This window comes from Pagrus pagrus (assembly GCF_965226575.1).
Source record: "Pagrus pagrus genome assembly, chromosome: 6".
NCBI classification, from domain to species: domain Eukaryota; kingdom Metazoa; phylum Chordata; class Actinopteri; order Spariformes; family Sparidae; genus Pagrus; species Pagrus pagrus.
This window is the reverse complement of record NC_140190.1, coordinates 6,050,116-6,069,830: the sequence shown is the minus strand read 5'-3', so window position 1 is coordinate 6,069,830 and position 19,715 is coordinate 6,050,116. Positions and strand designations below refer to the sequence as shown.

At 42.5% G+C, this 19,715-nt stretch overlaps 2 protein-coding genes across 2 annotated transcripts; both read right to left on the bottom strand.

Moving 5' to 3' along the window:
* Positions 1 to 720: 720 nt before the first annotated feature.
* Positions 721 to 12,356, bottom strand: inpp5d (inositol polyphosphate-5-phosphatase D). The gene is made up of 27 exons (XM_084355617.1): positions 12,065 to 12,356; positions 11,479 to 11,542; positions 10,504 to 10,639; positions 10,261 to 10,405; positions 9,896 to 10,036; positions 9,103 to 9,193; positions 8,937 to 9,014; positions 8,752 to 8,829; positions 8,521 to 8,644; positions 7,611 to 7,717; positions 7,065 to 7,167; positions 6,776 to 6,972; positions 6,573 to 6,690; positions 6,382 to 6,478; positions 4,938 to 5,076; positions 4,595 to 4,703; positions 4,372 to 4,460; positions 4,067 to 4,148; positions 3,547 to 3,636; positions 3,352 to 3,462; positions 3,170 to 3,249; positions 2,993 to 3,080; positions 2,756 to 2,902; positions 2,335 to 2,398; positions 2,041 to 2,241; positions 1,499 to 1,948; positions 721 to 1,415 (listed from the first exon to the last, which is right to left on the bottom strand). Exons 1-27 carry the CDS (start codon positions 12,202 to 12,204, stop codon positions 1,406 to 1,408), a joined length of 3,279 nt encoding a protein of 1,092 aa, XP_084211743.1. The 5' UTR covers positions 12,205 to 12,356; the 3' UTR covers positions 721 to 1,405.
* Positions 12,357 to 13,235: 879 nt separating this feature from the next.
* On the bottom strand, positions 13,236 to 19,407 carry gpr17 (G protein-coupled receptor 17). Its single transcript, XM_084355429.1, has 2 exons — positions 18,941 to 19,407; positions 13,236 to 16,547 (listed from the first exon to the last, which is right to left on the bottom strand). Exon 2 carries the CDS (start codon positions 16,537 to 16,539, stop codon positions 15,517 to 15,519), a length of 1,023 nt encoding a protein of 340 aa, XP_084211555.1. The 5' UTR covers positions 16,540 to 16,547; positions 18,941 to 19,407; the 3' UTR covers positions 13,236 to 15,516.
* Positions 19,408 to 19,715: the final 308 nt, after the last annotated feature.

Below are 19,715 nucleotides of genomic sequence, written 5' to 3'. Positions count from 1 at the left end.
TCCACTTTTTTGGCCCTGCTGTAGCATGCAATCTGCAAAGCAACTAGTAACTAAAGTTGTCAATTAATTAAAATTAAAAATGTAGTAGAGTGGAAAATGAATAATACTCAATATTTGTTACATTCCACTCTGGATATTAAACATACCCTAATATCAAAAGTACAAGTAAAAGTATATTCTACACATGTTAGCCTACTATGGGTCAACTAATTCATTCTGGCCGATCTGATATTCAGCATTTTTCTGATTACTGGAATCAGTGTTTTGTGAACCTGATTTCCAATCAAATAAATGTAAAAATGTGCTACTTTGGCTCTGATGCAGCATTCAATCTGTAAAGTAACTAGTTACTACAGTTATCAAATGCAGTGGAGTGAAAGTACAATACTTCCCCCCAAAATGTAGCAGATAATTGCAATACTCAAGAAACAAAATACAACCTCAAAATTGTAGGAGTAGTCACTCACATCTGATGGTACAAAATAACTTGTAGGAGTTGATGACAAGATATTTTCTCACACTACAATGTCCTCTTTGATTTTAAATGTGTCTGCAGTCTCACTCTGCACGCAGTTATTTGAGGCAACAGCAGGGGGAGTTAAATGACTTGAGTATTGCAGCACTCATGGAGACATAAAGAGGTATTTATTCAAAGTTTCACAGGCGAGAATTGAGACATGAAGTTGTGAGGAAAAAAACAACAACGACGTCTACCGTAGCTGATATTTGAATGTAATAGAGCATTTATTATATGTCTTCAAGGCAAACATGTCAATGTCTGTTTAAGATAATACTGTGCGGTAAACATTCATTAGCTACTGGCTATAGTGTAAAACTCTACATGAACTGTGACAGAGTTATTTATAAGCAGAGTTTAATTCACGTTTTAATGCGAGCTTAGCAGAAATAAAGTCTGAAGATGTGTCTCAAAGGATTTAAGAAGTTTGACATTTTTGGGGACGATGATTTTTTTTGCTTTCTTGCTGCAAATTTGATGAAATATGAAGCTACAGCACAGTTAGCCTAGCTTAGCATTTAGACTACAAACAGAAAACGCTTTAGAGGTGCTTGTTGCCTGGTTTTCCTTCCCTTTAGACAGAGCCAGGCTAGCTGTTTACCTTTTTTTCCAGTCTTGACGCTAAGGTAACTGGCTGTAGCATCATATCTAGCATACATGAGAGTAGCATCAGTCTCCTGGACAGGCACATTCCCTAAAATCTTGCACTATTTCGTTCATTACTGATGAATAGTCACTCTTATGTGATACATTTTTCGGGGGAGTGACTGAAGCCTGTTTGTGTTTTATGTTTAAAAAAAAATGCAATGCTGCAGGAAAGCTGTACAGTCCGTGTTGACCATCGCCGCAGCCTGGTCTCACTTCACACAACGGCCCATCTTGGGAACATCAGGAGGCGCTGAAGTAAGACAAAGAGTTGTTATCATCATATATATTACAATCTGCAGCAGAACTTTATTGTTACACTGAGTTTTTCCTTACTGTCTCTGGTGGGGCAGAGGCTGGCCAGGTCTTGCAGGCAGTCTCTGTTTGATGGGGAGTTCGGAGCTGTCTCTGTAGTCTCTGGCTTTGGTGATCGGGGGCTCAGCCCGGTACTTGGAAGGTAAAGGAGGCCGGGGCATGTTTGACCCCCCGCCTTCCGAGTGCGAGGGTACCACTGGTTTCTTGTACATTGACGGATGCGTGGTGATAGGTGCTGGAGGCTGAGGTTTGGTCTCAGAGTAGGTGAAGGAGCGGTTGCGTGGGGTGGGAACCGGAGGGCGTTCGGCTTCTGCGTCTGCTGCTTTGAAGCTTGAAAGGTTCTGATCTAGAGATGTGAGGTGGTCTCTCAGCTGATGGTCTTGGTCCTTGCACCGGCTGTGTCCTTTTCCCATTGAACCGTATAACGGATTGTCAAACATCTCTGACACCTTCTCACCTTCGCCCCCGCCCCTGGGAAACAAGGGATCAGTCAGTAAAGTTTCTGTTTCACTTTCTACTGAATCCTGAGATTGAACAAGAACACATGAGAAACAGGCACTTACATAGGATTTGAAGGTTTTACCGTGGGACTGCGTGTGCCCACATCATAACCACCTTTCTTGGTGTCTTTACACCCTTGCACGACAAGTGGAAGACTCTTTGGTGGCATGCTGTAACTCCAACCTTTATCTATCACGTCCCTTTGGAATGACATTCCCATGTAGTTGGGGTTAGAAATATCATGCGCTTGGGTGACGGAAAACCTGTCAAACAGAAAATATCACAGTCAGACGATATAAATATCACAGCCAGGCATTGTGTTTGAAATATTTTGAAGAAAAAAAGGAATATCTTACTTGTTGAGGTCATTGCCTTTCCCTTTTGAGGTGACGGTGTCATCCCTTTCAACTTTGATGAAATCTGAAAGCAGAGCAAAAAAAAAAAAAAGTCTTTAAAGATGCAATATGTAAAGATTGGCCACCTGCCGAAGGTCACTGCAAACAATGAGGGGGCTGCATATCACCAGAGTAACGACCAAGCGCTGCTCACTATTCTCTACAGGGGATACAGTATGGAGGCGATTTACAATGACTCTGTTTAGGGAGGGAGGGAGTCGGACATCAATTGAGGATTTGTTTACCAGATGACTGTGACATAATGTCACTGTTTTTTCACATTTTGTTGATAATGTTCACTCATTTTTTAAATCAAAATTCTGGCCAAAGCTTACATATTCCACCTTTAATAAGTAAGTCCTGCGCTGACTTCCTGACTCACCGTATAACTTCTCGGTGGGTTTGACCTCAGTGGTTTGTAACTGGATGCCACCTGTCAGTGTGCCTGTCTTCTCTCCGTGGTGAGTCAGCGTGATCTGAAACTCTGTGTAGCAGATCTGGGCGGCTCGCAGGGCAACACAACCCTCTCCTTCAGGAATAAGACAACAAAAAAAATGTAAGTCCTGCTCAGGGTAAGGTTTATGCATTATGAACTGTAGGTTGTATGTAAGTTCAATACCGTAGGACTCGTCAGCGTCTGTCGACTTCACACAGATGAGGATGTGCTGGTCCAAAAGGTACTCGGGGTCAGAGATGATAGGGGTGAGCTTGAACAGAAAGAGAAGACAACAAATGAGGATTGCTTGCAAACACGTCACGTTCCACACTACAACTCCTACGTCTTTTTAAATTTTACCTCAACTTGGTTTCCAAACCGAACTTTTATGGACCCGTCTGAGTGCTCACTGTTCTCTCCCTCTGTAGTCTTGACTGTTTCTGTAGACATTGAGAAGAATATTTGTATCATCTCAGCCCATTTTAAAGCAGATTACAGCAGAATCCAGTGTGATCTGGTCGACCATGCAGACGAAAACATACTCTCCAAGCAGCTTGAGTGGTATTCAATGAAGAACTTGGTCTTGGATTTTGTCAACAAGGTGGCCACACAGTTCATGATCTGTATCCCACCTTGGGGTGCACTGTTCAGATCTGAAACAAAGACATTACATGTCAAACTACAATTTCGGAGCCAATAACATTAAATAATCTCCAATGAGACGTAGATGATCATACCTTGCTTAGAGACGAACTGCGAGGCTACTCCAACTTCAAATGAGGCAAATACCGGCGAGTGGTCACTTGTCATGATGTCATTAGTGCACCCTGCCAGGAGGAAAGTTCAGCTGAGTTAATCCGTCTTCTAAAAAATCATTAAAGGAGCACTCCAGCAATTTTGCATTGCATTTACATTAAAAGGGTAACTCAACCAATTTTGCACATTAAAGTGTGTTTTCAGGTCTCGGGGAGTCACAAAAACTAAAAACTGTTGGAGTCATTATGGACAGTTTGAAAACAAATGATAAAGATCGGTACAGCAGAACCAGAGATATCGCCTTTTTTATTCCACGTATACTTCTTCCTTTTTTTAAAAACCTACTACATAACCGACAGTGTAACAAAATACAGAGAGACAACACTTCGGCCTGGCTCATTTATGAGTGTAGCTCTAGTTTTTGCATGTTTAGCAGGTCTCTTGTTTCTGTTTAATTCTTGCCACATTAAGAAATCTGCATGTTGAAGGGGAATTACTCACCATATGCTTGGCAGCCAACATGAACCAGAGGGTATGACTTCCTCAGGACTCGATCACACCATGAGGGCAAATTGTATTTTGTCTGTTGAGGTAAATTCAGCACACGCACGTAAGTAAAATAAAGTGATTTATAGATACAGCATGCTGTATGAGCCAGACTTTTCCAGCCAGATACCTGAAAGCAAATAACACTTTCTGTGTCAAATCACATTTGTGTTCAAAGCAGTCGTCGCTTTGTTTTGTTGCACCATGGTGACTGACAGGAGCCATACAGGGAAAAGACATCTGACTGAACGTGAGCTTACCCCGGTGGCTTTGGCCTTTGTGTAGGCATACTTCTCTCGCGTGTCTCTTTCGAAGCGATATGTGGGTGCAAACGTGATTTCCTCTTCATCTACAATCAAAATAAAGTTTAAGAATACATGCTGACAATAAGTAAATGCATCAAGCAGAGTTGATACAGAAAATCACAGACAGCATGAGCTAAGTTTTCACACTTTGCTGTGTGAATATTTTCCATGCGCTCACCGAAATGCAAGAAGACCTTCCCATCATTCCTCTCCATGCTCAGCTGGTCTTTGCTGAGAAGTTCCTGGTACTGCTGCTGTTTGATCTTTGTCACAATATACTCAGCTTCCTGTGAAGGGAAACAGTGCAGGGTAGTGACTTTTCCTGCGTAAAAAAGCAGCTGAGAGCTGAGACACCTGACAATCAGCATGCAGCTCTTCAGCTCTGACAAGACAAGATTATTGTGAAGATTGATAACAACAGAAGCGCAATTAAAGTGTTACATCAGTAAATCATTTGGTGCCAGATATGCAGACTGTCACACAGCATTATGTGTTTCTCAGCTGCATGCTTTACAACTTACTGTAGACAGGAATTCAACACGGTAGTTCAAGTCACCGAGCCAGAAGAGGTGAGTGAAGCGATGTGTGATGTCAAATGGATTGAGCTTCTTATCTCCGAGGTTCAGAAATCGCAGGATGTTGATGTAGTTTTGATTGCGTCTGCAAAAACATCGAATGAGTTCAGAAATTACAACATATTTGTATATATTTATTAATTTAAAAAAATTAAAAAATAATGCAACACATTATCCTTGTATTTTATATCTAAGCACGTAGGTATGGTTTCAGAATTGGGGTCGTTGATGAAGAGGTTCAACAAAAAAAAAATAGATAATAAAATAAGAAACAAAATAAAACACTTTTTCCTGCATTTATATAAACATCTATATAAATGTAACAAATAATGATAATTCATTATCATGAATAATAATTTTCATGACGATAGAAATGGTGAACATAAGTGTGCGTGTCTGTGTGTGCACGCTAACACCACTTAAAATGTAATTTCGTTTTTCTGGTAGTCATTTCTGTATCGACATATTCACTGGAAAGAGCTCATGCTGCCTTATCTTGGACTGATCTTTAGCTATTCTTGGAAGACTAACTGTAAACTGAGATACAGATTTAATTATTCTGTCAAAGTCACGCAGAGGTGGAGGTACGGTGCCCCAAATCTGACAAACGCTCCTAAAAGTCAAAAACATAACCAAATACATGAAAAAAAAGATATTGTTGCTGAAATCAGCTACAAGAAACATTTATGTTTTTTGTTGATTTTGGCGGCCCCTGTGGACAAAAGCGGTATGAGTAAGTAAAAGAAAGATTGTGTTGCACAAAGCTGTTTGCAGGACGCGTAGCACTGAGTTTATGTTTCTATTGTGTCTATGTAAGATTAATAACTGTGATATGACCATGGGGAAACAAATAAACTGTTCATACACCTACGTTAGCCTCCACGTAAGCCGACAGCTAAGAGTTTCAGTTGCTAAGTAATAGTAATTTTGTTGAGCTAAAGCTAAAGTTATCAACATTTCCTAGTAATGTTCCCGCTCATGGTCTTGTCAGCTGGTTAAAAGCAAAAGTTCAATGTCTGTGATGCTAACTGCTAGCTAGCTTAAGACAAACAGTGGCGGTTAAACACTGAGCACTAAGCTGTTCAGTTAGCTACCCTTCTGAAGCTAACTTCTGTCATAAAACTACACTAGCCAGTGCATGCTAAGCTAAACACCCATATGCTGCACTGCATGCGGCTGTAGCATGGCTGTAATTTGTAGCTATATCATTTAACCTCACAAACTGAGCTAATGGTAACAAAGTTAGCTAGTGTTTGCTACTGGGATGTTCACAGACACCATGTTTCTACTTTTGTAACATTATCGACGTCTTTATACGAATGTTTCTTGTTTTGACATTTATAATTTTACTATTGAATTTAAATTTGTCTTAAGTAACATGTTTGCTCACCTGAGCTTCTTCTCGCTTCCGGAGGTCAGGTGACTGTTGACAAAGCCAAAAGATGTACCGTTGAACATGAAGGACACGCCCACTGCTCCCTTGTTTCCTACATTTAAACATCACAGTGAGCACTGATGGGTAATTCAACGAACCGTTATGACAGGTCACTAAACGGCTTGTGGAGAAGTGGAACTGCTCACCGAGAGTGTTGGCGATCCCCGTCTTCACGCTGTCTGAAAAGACGTGCGAGATCCTGTTTTCGTGCTCAGGCTTGACGAGGACGATGATCCGAATGTTCCACAGAGTGTGGATCGCCACCTGGACGTTAGAAGATGTTACGATGCATTTCTGCTCCTCACCTGCATTCAGTTTTTAACTTTATTACTTTGTCACAGTCACTCACTTGTTTAAAGCTGATGTTTGTGATGTTCCTCAGGACACCTTTCACCGTGTCTGCCCACTCCTTCTCGCCCAAAGGATCCTCTTGAGTCCCAATGACATAAAAATCATGCGGGATGTGATCGGCGGTGTCGTCTTGTGTCTTCCCCTGGCCCTTACACTGAAACCAGGAGCTGATGTTGTGGGGAGGACCGGCGTTTCCTGCAGGTTTATCAAGAATATTTGACTGTGTTGTTACATTATCAATCCGGGATTTAAATTCATTCAAACACGTCAGACGTTAACGTTGTTACCCATGTTCCAGGTGCCAACAAACACTGTGATCATGTCTGGTTCAGGCTTTTCACTGTGTTTGTTCTTCATTTGTTGAAGTAGTTGGCAAAACCCCTCCCTTTTCTGGTGAGACATTACAAAAAAGTTGTCATAACGAAGGCATTTAAACATTATAGCTCATGAATTACGTGTGACTGAAAACCTAGAGCCCCTGAAAACATATCTTCTCACACCTCTAACTCCTACATGAACACATGAAATTTCTGTATGTGGTCCTCCCAATGGTTGGAAAAAGGTGATGACACACACTCCCCAATCAGAATTTAGCAGCATTTAAATCAAAATGTGATGACAGTGCCGGGTTTGATGCTAATGACATTCATGCTAATATATTTCTCCATCAAGGGGATTTTTAGGGCAGCGTAGAAAGTGTCATATGATTGATGATTATTGTATGATTTGCCCCTCGAGGCAATGATCTGTAATAGTAAGCTACCTAAATATAATTGACTTGATGAAATGTTGCTTCAGGGGCCTTAGGATCAATCAGGATCGGGCTAATTTACCTTTGTATCATCAAACGCAAACTCTTTCTTCAAAATCTTCTCTTTCTCTGTCTCCAGCACGATGACAAGTTTGACGTGCATTTTCTGGGATTTCACCAACTGCAGGACTGGAAAATAATCACGTTAGTCTCTTTAAAATGAGCAGCGTTGATGGTTTACAGCAAATGTTAAACAAGACTCACAACAAGGATCTACAGCTTTGTTATAAAGCACACTGAACTTTGAACTTCATGCTAACGTGCTCACAATGACAATGAACATCCAGATGTTTAGCAGGTATAATGTTTACCATGTTTGCAATCAGAAAGTAAGACCAGATGACCTGATGATCATTCTAGATGAATCAGAAAAGTTATTGGGAATCACCAAAGTACCAGTCCTGAGGCAGACATGAATGTCTGTACCAAATTTTAAGGCAAAAATTGTTATAGTTGTCAAAACATTTCACTAAAAACCAGAAGTGTCAACCTCATGGTGTGCTACAGGAGACCATCCATTGTCTGTAACTGCTATCCTTTGCAGGGCCACAGTCAACATTAGGCGAGCGGTGGGGTACACCGTGGACAAGTTGCCAGTTCATCTGAGGAAAGCAATTTAGGGTGACTGTTTAACCTCATATGAATGTCCTTGATTGCGGGTGAAAGCCCCAGCTGGGTTTCACACCCAGCACTTTCTTCCTGTGAGTCACCGGTGCTAACCACTGCCCTGCCGTGCTTTGTAAATGAATCCTCTGGGGACCGTTAATGAACGATGAACCAAACTTCATGGCAGCCAATGGTTGTTTAGATATTTGAGACCAGACCAAAGTGGTGGATAGATCAACTGACAAGACTGAGCGTCACCAGAGCCACATCGCTAGCGTGGCTGAAAATACAAAGATATGAAGTAACAGATTGATGCAATTTCTTACTTTTGTTGTGTACAAAGTATTTGTCTTCAGTTCCATCCTTCGACTTTTTAAAGTAGAGCTTCCCACTTTCAACATCCACTTTCAGAAACATCTTTGTGGATATCCCCAGAGATTCTTGCTTGACCTGCAGTTGAAAGAGGAAACTGATTAAATGAAACCTCAAACCCTCCAGACATCGCTAGTCATCACATTTTCATGCATTGTAATACAGTAAGTAATTTAAAGAAGCACCTCAAACGTAACAGGCGGTATGAGCGATTTCCTGTGACCGCCTTCGTAGCCAACAGACTCAAACAAAGAACTTTTAGCCTGAAAAAAAGAGAAGTGCGATTGTCGTCTGTAACTGACATCACTTAATCAGTTAATATGTCAAAAACCAAGATTATCCCCAGTTAGTCAGTAAAACTATACTTTACCTTATCTTCTATTGAGTAGAGCAGTTTTGTCAGTTGCTCAAGCCTAAAGGATACAGATTGACCCGAATCGGCAGACACCTGAAAATAAAGGAAATAATGCACGATGATAAGGACTTACTGCATGTGTGAGTTAATAATGTTGCAAATGATCAAGGATGCCACCCACTCGTTTTGGAAATTGCCCAATCCCCGGGGAGAGCTGTTGGTCCAGCGTTCTGTGGAAAATCTCCAGAGCTGGCAGGACGCGGGAAATTTCACTGTCTCACAAAAAAGTCAGAACATGATTAAATCAGCCTACAGGAAACATTAAAGCCAGTGACAGGTGTAGTGGATAAACTTGATTATTTCTTGGTCAAGGTTCTGCTGGGATACCTTGGGTCCTCGGCCCAGGGAATGTGACAAAGAGCTTAAGGGGTCGACCTGGCCTTCAAATTCCCCAGATCCCAATCTGATTGAGCATCTGTGGGACGTGTCAGAGAGTGCCCACCTCGCAACCCCCAGGAGTCAAGGGATCCACCACCAACGCCATGGTGCTAGACACTAGAGGACTCCCCCAGCGGTCCTGTGTCCACTCCTTGATGGGTCAGAGCCAAGTCCGATCCACAGTGGGGACTTGGCATGTTGCACGGATCAGATTGGGATCTGGGGAATGTGGAGGTCAGTTCCATACTTTGAGCTTTTTGTCACGTTCCTCAGGACATACCAGAGCAGTTTTTGAGGAGTCACAGGGCGCATTATCCTGTTAGGGGGGGACACTGTCATCAGGGAGTACCGTCGCAATTAGGGGGGTGTATTTGTTCTGCAATGGAGTTTAAATGGGTTGTGCATGTCGAGTCCAGGGAACCCAAGATATCCCATTAGGACTATGATTGGTAACTAGATAATCAGTATTATTCACTTCACGTCAACTGATTGTTGGATACTGTAGTATATGCTGCTCTGTTGACTCGTTAGTGTACCTGTTTAGATTCTTGCAGATGGTCAATGTTAGCTTCTTGAGCCCGGGGAGGTTATGGAAACCATTCTGTACTTGTTCAGCATCCAAGACGATTGAGTTTCTGAAGTATTCCTGGATAGCCACTTGATGCTCCTCAGATACTCTGTATGTGAGTATGTGACACAAGAGCACTGTTATCACATCATCCTCTTACTAGTTAGCTAAAACCAAGCACATCAATGTGTCAAACACTGCTCATGATCGTGGGAATAATTGCATTGTACCCAATATATTCTTCCCATGTATTATTCATATTATTGCATGATGAGTTATCAGTTACAACTTGCTGTGCTACATAAGCGCAATTTTTTACAAATGTGACCATACGTGGACATGTCCACATGCTGTAGTCTCATCAGGTAGGTGTCTGTTAAGGACTTGCTGGCCAGTTCAGGAGACTTCTGGTCACTGTCTTTCAAATCGTTGGGTGAGAAGTTCCTGGGTGGAAGTTGCGGTGGAAGATCATTGGATTCTGCAGGACAAATAGACGTGTAGGATGTTTAAGTTTTAAAGTCTTTGGCAGGGATCTAACATGAAGGCCACTATTCAGTTGAAGTGAAGTTGTTCGACCTGGCTCCTCGTCTACTTCCTCCTCTCGTTGGACAGGGTACTGCAGATGTGTGATCAGACCCATGTTTGGACTGTAATATGCCTCCACCAGCTCAGGCAGCATAGAGAAGAACCTGATAGGAACTCCTTCAGATGCCTGCAGAGCAGATCACAGCAGCCACATCAGTCTTCTCAGACCTCAGCAGAACTGAAATGTTGAACTCAGTTGACATTGAATCTTTCAGTTTTACTTCCCATGTGATGTTAGAGACTTCTTACAGCAGACTGGAGCTGACTTCCAAGATTTCAGTGAAAAAATTTAATTGAACAGCTGTCTCAGCTCTATTTTGATGAAAGTGTGATGGAAGAACAAGACTAGAGCCATGCCAGCTGCTCCATTAGGCTTTATTTCTGATGGTCTGTGCTTTGAGCTAAATGCTAATATCAACAGGCTTAAACCCTCAAAACAACAATGTTAACATGCTGATGATAAGCATGTACAATGTTCCCCATTTCAGAGTGTTCCCCATTCTAGGCTGTACTTCTGATGGTCTGTGCTTTGAGCTAAATGCTAATGTCAACAGGCTTAAATCCTCAAAACAACAATGTTAACATGCTGATGATAAGCATATACAATGTTCCCCATTTTAGAGTGTTAGCATGCTAGCATTTGCTAATTACAGGTGAGGATGATGTGAATACAATTAGTTTGGAGCAAAGTGTTTGTTTGAATGACACAGCCATCTGTACAGCTACGCTAACCACATTGTTAAAAGTCGTTACAAGCTACAAAGCTGCTTATATGTCTAAAAATATGGCATGTTTTAATTCTGGTTGCAACGAAGCAGGTGCAACCTTAAAAATAGTTTCAGTTAGTGTTCATACGTGAGGGGAAATAGCAATTTACTTTCACAAATGCTGTAGATACTTAATTCAGAACAATTCATCTGACTTTGGACAAAAATAGTGGAGGCTTGTGTCAAACTGTCGACCCACCTGGACAGAGAGCTTCTTATCCTCATTTGGCAGGATCCTGTATGTGTACACACAGTTCTGGTATCTGTGGTTAAAATAAATGAATGCACATGTCCGTCACTGAAATATGTCACGTACAGTATGTAAGGGTGAAGAAACATGCAGGCTGCTGTATTCAGTGCGTTCAGCGTACCATCAGAACAGGTTGGATAGCATTTTAAATTAAGGCTTCCTCTGAAAAATGATATGAGTTGCAGAGGGCAAAGGGTGTCACTCTGTGGCAGCACAGTATGCAAATAAAGGGGAACTAGTCTTGCGTTGCAATGCGTATGTGCAAAAATTATATATGGCAGGCAGGGGAAATTTTAACTTTTAGTGCTGTTACATTAAATATGCCAAAAATGATGACCTTTAGAATTGTTTCCCGTAAGACTAATACTAAAATATTCACTATAACACCCATGCCATGTCAGTTTTTCCTCTATTAAGTTGGCATACACAGCTTATTTGGCATGTTATCAAGGTTTTTTTGAACAAGAGACAACAATCATTGTCCGCTTCATGAATCTGCCGCTGCAATAGTCAGAAACAAGTAACGTCTACTTACAAAACACAGAGGGCATACGCTCCCTGTATGGACTCACTGGCCCGGATAAGGAAGCTTCCATCTCTGGCTGCTTTGGAAAGTAGATCCTCAGCTTTGGATCGAGTTATATTGCCATGACACCAAGGTTGGTAACTTGGCATCCTGTTTCTCACCCAAGAAACAAATCAAGAGTTTTGCTCCCAAAACGATATTCCACCAAAACCAAAGCAGATTCAGTTTTTCTCTCTGGCTATTTTCATCTTTTCATGGTGCGTACTTTTAAGTCCTTTCTTTCACTTGTTCATCCCCTTGTTACAAGCTGTAAAAAAAAAAAGAGGCTGCAACTACCTCTGCTCTGAACTTCCTCATTTGTGAAGAGAGGAGGGCCCTGATGCCTCTGCGCTGCCTGTTACATGACAGATCCACAGAGCTGTAAATGGAAATACAGACTTTCGCTTGCTGAGTAGAAATCTTTATCACATCACCTTAATGATTAACCAACATTCCCTCTTTAGTTTCAATAAAACCTGCTTGTTAATGTTAAACGCCTAGAAAAAAGTGAAGCCATTTGTAAAAGAAACATGAAGAAGTGAAAAAGGGAAGTAGCAAACAAAAGAAGATATGATGATTTTTACTTGTTACAGTGAAAGAATTTACTGATAAATTTGCTTGTGAATAAGTTAAAAGAAGAAAAAGCCCATTGTGATTTCTGGATACATCTGTTAGGCTCAAATCATCTCTGTCATTTGATCTAGAAAAAAGAAGCACTCATGTTCACCGGGTGACCTATCTTGGGTCTGACTGCTAACTGTTTCATCGTCTAATATGAAACACGAGAGCTAGGTGTTTTCTAAAACGCAGTGTATACATTCAGGAAATACAAGTTTAGCATGGCTTGCCGTGTTCATGTGATGGACAGGAAGTCTTGCAAAAATAAGGGGAGGAAAAAAAGCTGCTCTCAAACCACAACATGGTCACATGATACAAAACGAGAAGTACACAGTGACAAGTCACTGCCACCTCGGAGGTTTCTGCCCTGCACTTGAAATAGGTTTCCCACTTTCACAAAGAGCAACGTCTCAGACATGCAGTGACAGTACAGACAAGACATGATCTCATGCACCAAGGGCGGAAAATCATACTTTTGCTTTCAAGTGACGACAATTGAAATGACACCTTTTATATAACAGTGTTTTAAAAAAGCAGGTTTTTTTTATTGACACGGAAAAGAATGAAATGTGAGTGAGATGTTAACATATAAGTAAGACAGTGAAACATCCATCAAGTTTCTTTTACAGACTTAACATTTCTTCTGCAGAGTGACTTTTTAACAACAATTAAAAGTTTATTATTCAAAACTCCAAGTCACAACGAACATTAACTCACATTTTACTAATCAGCGTGAATCTTGTCTTTCTGTCTCAAACATCACTTCCTTTGCAGACAGGAGGATTAATACTTTGTCATGCAATAGTGCAATATCATAGAAACAATAAATGCATAGCTGGGGAGCTGAATAATGATGAATATATGTACAGTGAAGATTTGTCTAGCACAAGCAAAGTAAACACAGTGCTGGTGTCTTCCAGCAATTCAAAAAAGGTCATGGAAAATACAGTTTTAAGTGCATTTAAAATACATCTTACTTTAAAAACAAGACTACAGTCGTGCTTGCAGCTCTGCGAGGCTGTACTTCGGCACAGTGGTCCTTTGAGCTGAATGCTAACATTAGCATGCTAACATGTTCGCAACAGAAATGCTAACATGCTGATGTTTAGCAAGTAGATAGAAATAGAGTTAGGTAGTGAACGCAAAGATGGCGCCAAAAAAGTTTATAGCTTCCATGTTTACTTCCTGGTTATGAGGAAGTTCCCTCTCTGCCCACGGACTTTACATTGTGAGGACGTCACAGAGTTATATTGCTTTTCTCGGTTTGAGGAAACCGCAGTCATATCCAGGGCTAACTAGTAGACTCAAGGCTAATACACTAACATGCACATGATGTTGCACAGGTTTGTTAACCACGTTCACCTTCACAGCTCGAAGCGTCCGCATGCTAACACTTGCTAATTAGCACCAAAAACAAAGCAGGTATTGGTTTCTGAGGTGAACACGAATGCTGCTACAAAGAGAGCAACCAGAGCAACGCTGCTAGCATTGCTAAAAACACCGTAGATTAAAAAAAATGATATTAAAAGCTAAGTAATGAGTATTTATCACATTTGGCATAAGATACAAAACAGTAAAAATACATTAAATGTTGACTATGTACATAATTGATTATTTGGTGTTTGACACACAGATCATTTTCCCACATCAGCATGAAGCTTATAAAATCTACAGCTTGATTCTCATTGAGGCTCCCACAATGCACTAATCAGGACTGCCAGATGGCAAATGTTTAACTTTCACACCACAGCTAACAAATGGTTGTATTTTGGGGTAAATTACTGTAGTCATATTCACGAGAACACTTTTTTAAACAGATTTTTAAGACGCCAGCTAATCTACCCACATCCCATTTTTTTTGTAAAGCAGGTTGATGATGATAGTGTACTGTTACAGCATTAAATGACAATACATCACAACAGTTAAGGCCATAAGCTAAGGTAATTAGATAAATAAATGGGCTTACTGAAACATACAAAAGCACCTTCCAGCCGTACTTGTGAATCCCGTTCATCATCGTTGCCTTTACCCAGCATGATCGGCTGGAAAGGTGTCACGTGAGACAAAGTATCCATATTTTACTATCCTGATGTCATTGTCACATCATTAAGACCACGTAGACTACAACCACCTCCTAACGTGAACATCACAAAATGGTAAAATTATTGTACATAACGGCACTTTTTGCATGATTGATCGTACAAATGTGTAAAAGCAGCTGTTGCTAAAAAAGCAGAAGCAGTTAATATAACATATTTAATACGCTTTTTTTTCCTTTTTTTCAATTTTCTGCCTCGTGTCTGATGTTCTGAGCATTTTTGGACAAACATTTTCTGCAGATGAAGACTGATGATGTCAATAGATGGTAAGTAGAATGAGATCACAGAAGTTATCAGGGTTCACTGGTTGACTTTTTGAGCTCTTTATGCATGCTTTCCATAAGTTGACAGTGCTTTTACTCCAAATAAGTACCATTTTGCCCATGATGCCCCCTGTCCAGGTCGTGTGAGCTCCAAAAGTGCTGTCACAATCCTGATATGGTGTTTGGAGTCCTTACACCCTGCTGCACTCACACAGGGATGGGTTAGGGGTTAGTGTCTGAATAATATGCAGAGTGGACACTAAAACTGGGCCTTAAATTCAACATAAGGGGGGACTACAGTGCCATCGACCACATTGTGGAATGAGCTCAAACCTTCAGTCAGGCAAAGGCAGTTGGTTGATAGTCCGATCAATTTTTGTGTGTGTTGTTAAATGCATCCGTATCAATCAGTGCTTCAGATCCAGTTCATGTTTTATCCTCCTCAAAACTCAGACTTGGCGCTCACAGAGCTCTCGTGTGTCCCCTTTAAGTCTCCGCTGGTGGCTCCTGACATCCCGGTGCTATCTTTGCAAAACAATCGCATCAGAGTGCCACGAAACTTCTCCGCCCCAAACAGGTAGATGAGCGGGTCCATGGCGCCGTTCAGGCAGGTGAGGGAGGAGGTGAGGCGGTTGGCCAAGCTCAGGCCTCTGCGTGTCTGGCAGGAGACGTCGGGGTGGTTGTAGCCGAGGATGAAAGTGGCCCTACTCATGTGATAAGGCAGGAAACAGATGACGTAGATGAGCATGACTAGACCTATGGTGCGCAGGGCCTTCAGCTTGAGGGCCGGCTCTAACCTGGAGCCCCGATGCAGGCTGTAAATGATGAGCAGATAGCAGGACAGGGTGGCGAGGAAAGGTGGGGTGAAGGCCACAGCCAGTGAGATCAGAGCATTGCGTGAGGCCTTCTCTCTGTACAGCTGCAGACACACCGTGACGCCGTCCACTTCTGCAGTCTGGTGGGTGACCAGCAGTGGTGCCATGGATACGGTAACCAGGGCCCACAGAGAGAAGCTGATGATGTGAGCGTACCGAGCGCGGCGGATCTTCAGCGACCTCACGGCGTGGACCACGGCCAGGTAGCGATCCCCCGCCACACACGCCAGGAAGTACAGGCTGGCGTACATGTTGACGTAAAACAAAAAGCCTGCCACTCTGCAGGGCACCTCGCCGAAGGGCCAGTGGCCTCCAGTGAGGTGGTAGGTGGCCCTCAGCGGGAGGATGATCACGTACGATAAGTCCGCCACAGCCAGGTGGATCAAGAAGATGTTCGCTGGAGAGGAAGAGCCACGCTGGTGGGAGAAGATCCACAGAGCCAGGCTGTTACCGTTCAGCGCCAGGAAGAAAACCAGGATGTAGAAGCATCCGAACAGGGTGTTCTCCGCTGTCGTGTCCACTGCCGGACAGCTCTTGGATGATGACTGGTTGGTAAGCAGGGAGGACAGCTCCGTTGTCACAGACTCCATTGTGGTGGCTAAGAAGACAGAAAAAATATTATATTATTATATTATATGTAATAAATGTATCATAAATACAATTTTCAGGTATATCGAGAAACACTTCTCCTGATTTTTATCAAAGTTACGTAAGTATGTTTGCAGGGTACATATCAGGTCGGAATTTTTTTGAGTCACAAGTGTTTTTGATTTCTAAAGAAGTTCATTGTTAGTATTCAGACAGCAAACTGCCTCAGTGACAGGAAACCATACCAGCCCAACCCCGGGCCACACCACTCTGCACACACACACACACACACACACACACACACACACACACACACACACTGACAATAAGCAGGAAGAGTTTTGGTTGCAGTGGCCCAGCTTCACAAGGTAACAATAGATATCCCTGTGTCCAGCCGGTGTGCACACGCCCCCAGGGCGGATAATTACTTCATTCTGACCGCGACAAGTGTTTCGACTTCCTCCTAACACTCAGGAAGTCTACTCTTCTTCCCTTTACAGCTCATCTGGCCTCAAAGTCTGATTGGACAGCAAGAACTCTTTTCATGTTGGCTGAATGGGGAGCTCTCAGGGCCACTTCACAGGAGGTAGCGTCTGAAACTTTAGCTAGGCTACTCAAGGTAAACATGGGAATGTCTGTACAAGATATCGCAGGCAACTGGACTTGTTTCAGTTTCTTGAACTTCACCTCGCACCGAAGAGGCTTCTTCAGTTCTGGACTTTTGTTTTTCCCAAAATGTCAAACTCTTCATCTATTTATACAGTTTCATTATGTGAAACATAAAACCCAAGAAAAAGGTTTTTTTTGAAGCAACAAAATGTAACTTCATGGAGAAAGATAAGCGGCTGGTGGCTTCAGCTTCATATCAAACACTTCACGTACTTAACGTGCTGACTTGTTTGTGGCTGTGTAAAACTACTCCAAGTGCCTTAAATTGCCTCCAGGGGACAAATAAAGTATTTTGAGTCCACTGTTCTCATCTATCCCTGTAAAACCCAACCCAACCAAAAAAAAAAAAACCCCTACCCACGTAAAAAGATTTTCTTTAAGCAGCAAAATATAATTTCCTGTGGAAGGATGGTTGCTTTAAATCAAATATTTTAACCTGCATATTGCTCATTGTACATTTGAGTCACACCTCCTCTGTGACCGTTTGAAACCTGGAACTTTGAGTGTGAAGTTAACCAAGATAATTAACAAAATCCTTCACATTTGTTTTTTCCAATCTTGGTCAACTATGTGGACACACCTTAAAAATGACCTCCCACTCCTCCATCCCTTCAGCAACTCTGGCAAGCTCCCATGTCCACTTCTTTACTTCAGTTTTTATCTCCGCCTGTAACATCTACACAAATGTCAGCGGGGAGGGTGAACGGCAGCAATTAATCTCACACAAGGCTTCACTTTGAAACTTGCGGAGGAAGAAAAATATAGCAACATGTGTATCAGGGATGAACTCGTCATTCCCCAGATGTTTCTATTGCTGAAGGGAGGTTCCCAAATACCCAATGAAAACAGCTCCCCAAACAGTGAAATGTGATTAAATGGCACCTTAACAAAAAGGGAAAGGGATTGTCTCTAAATCCCTAAATCTCCATTTCAGCAGCTCTCTGTCCAGACTTCTGGCCCATTAGGAACCAGCCAGATGTAGCAGTGTGGCTCTTTTCAGTGTGTGCGCTCCGCTGCTGCGCCTACTGGAGCTGTGAGACCCACAACGAAGGGCATTTCTCAGCCAAGGCTCAGACTCGGCGCATTCAGGAGCGCAAGTCCCCCCGAAGAAAAGGGTTACAGTCCCAGCAGGGATAACAAACCGGGTGCGGCACGGCTGAATGGAAAAGCTTCCATAAATACGGATCCCAGAGGGATAATCCTAAAGAGAGGCAATCCTGAAATATGCCTTCATCACAATGATCTGGCTAAGCAGATCTGCGCAGGCGTTCACATGTGAAGAGTTGTTGGCAGCGGGGAGACGGAGCACGCTGGCGTTGGTCCTTTTCAGAGATTAGTCAGTGACAATTTGTTGTGACAGCTGTAGTGTGTACCAGCTGCCATTGTCAAAAGTCGTCTCAGTGAAACCCCAGCAGGAGAAAGTAAATGTGAAATTTGGTTATTGGATCAGATGTGAGTGCGCTTGATATTCCTTCAAAGCCTTAAAAGCGGACGACAAATTGCCATCATGCTGAACTGTTTTGGGATTTTAATGACTCGTGCACACAGTAAATACTCACTGCTAACGTACAGTAGTGACGGGGATCTTTTGTTTTACGGTAACCATGTATGCCACTAAAATACAGTGTATCTAATGAAAACAACAGACTTTTAATAAAGTTAAATGATTCAAAGCAAAATACAAAAAAATCTCTATTGCTTTATCAAAATCTGAGGTAAAATAAAGAGACTTACCTGAACTCTGGAGCTTTTCAGTGGTTGGACTTCTTGAAGAAAAGGCTGGCTGCTGACACAGAGCGGACTACAATCGGTGCAGGAGCAGAGTGAAGACTGAGAGGCTCGACCGCTGAGCTTTTGGAAGAACTGAAGCTCTGACACAAAGGCTGCCGTCCTGTAACCCCCTTTCTCTCCCGCAAGATGTCCTTGGGAATGAGACTGTTGCTCTTTTTGTGTCTCGACAAATTTGATAACAGAAAGGGAGTCCCGATGGGAGCCTTTCGTTTGAACCTTGACCCCACCCTTTCTCTCTCCATCCCCTGCTCCTCAGAGAGCCACTTGTGCGCTCCACAATAGCCTGAGTCAGAATAAGCCGCACATTTTAGCAGCGGGGAGAAGAATGGCATGCCTCAGTGGCGTCGAGTCGTTGGGTATGATTCCATGGAAACCAGGCCTAGCGGCGCACCCAGCGCCTTAAGCGTGAACTCCCACCCTCCCACTGATAGATAGAAGATTGACTGTGTTGTTAATTGAGGAGTTTATGACTGAAGTCTCTGAGATGATCTTTTGTAAACGGTCTGTTAAGTTCGACGGAGGGCCCCCTTCCCTATAGGAGAGCAAAGTGAAAAACAAGAGCGGGGAGGGGAGGGGCGATGCTTGAAGGAAACAGAGGCCTCTGTTGGTCTCTTGCCTCCTGGGGGCATCCTGAATTGGAATGCCCAAAATAATCAGTCACATAGCCATCGGACAGATGTGGAGAGGGGTCCCACTGGCTGCTGGGGGATAATATTTC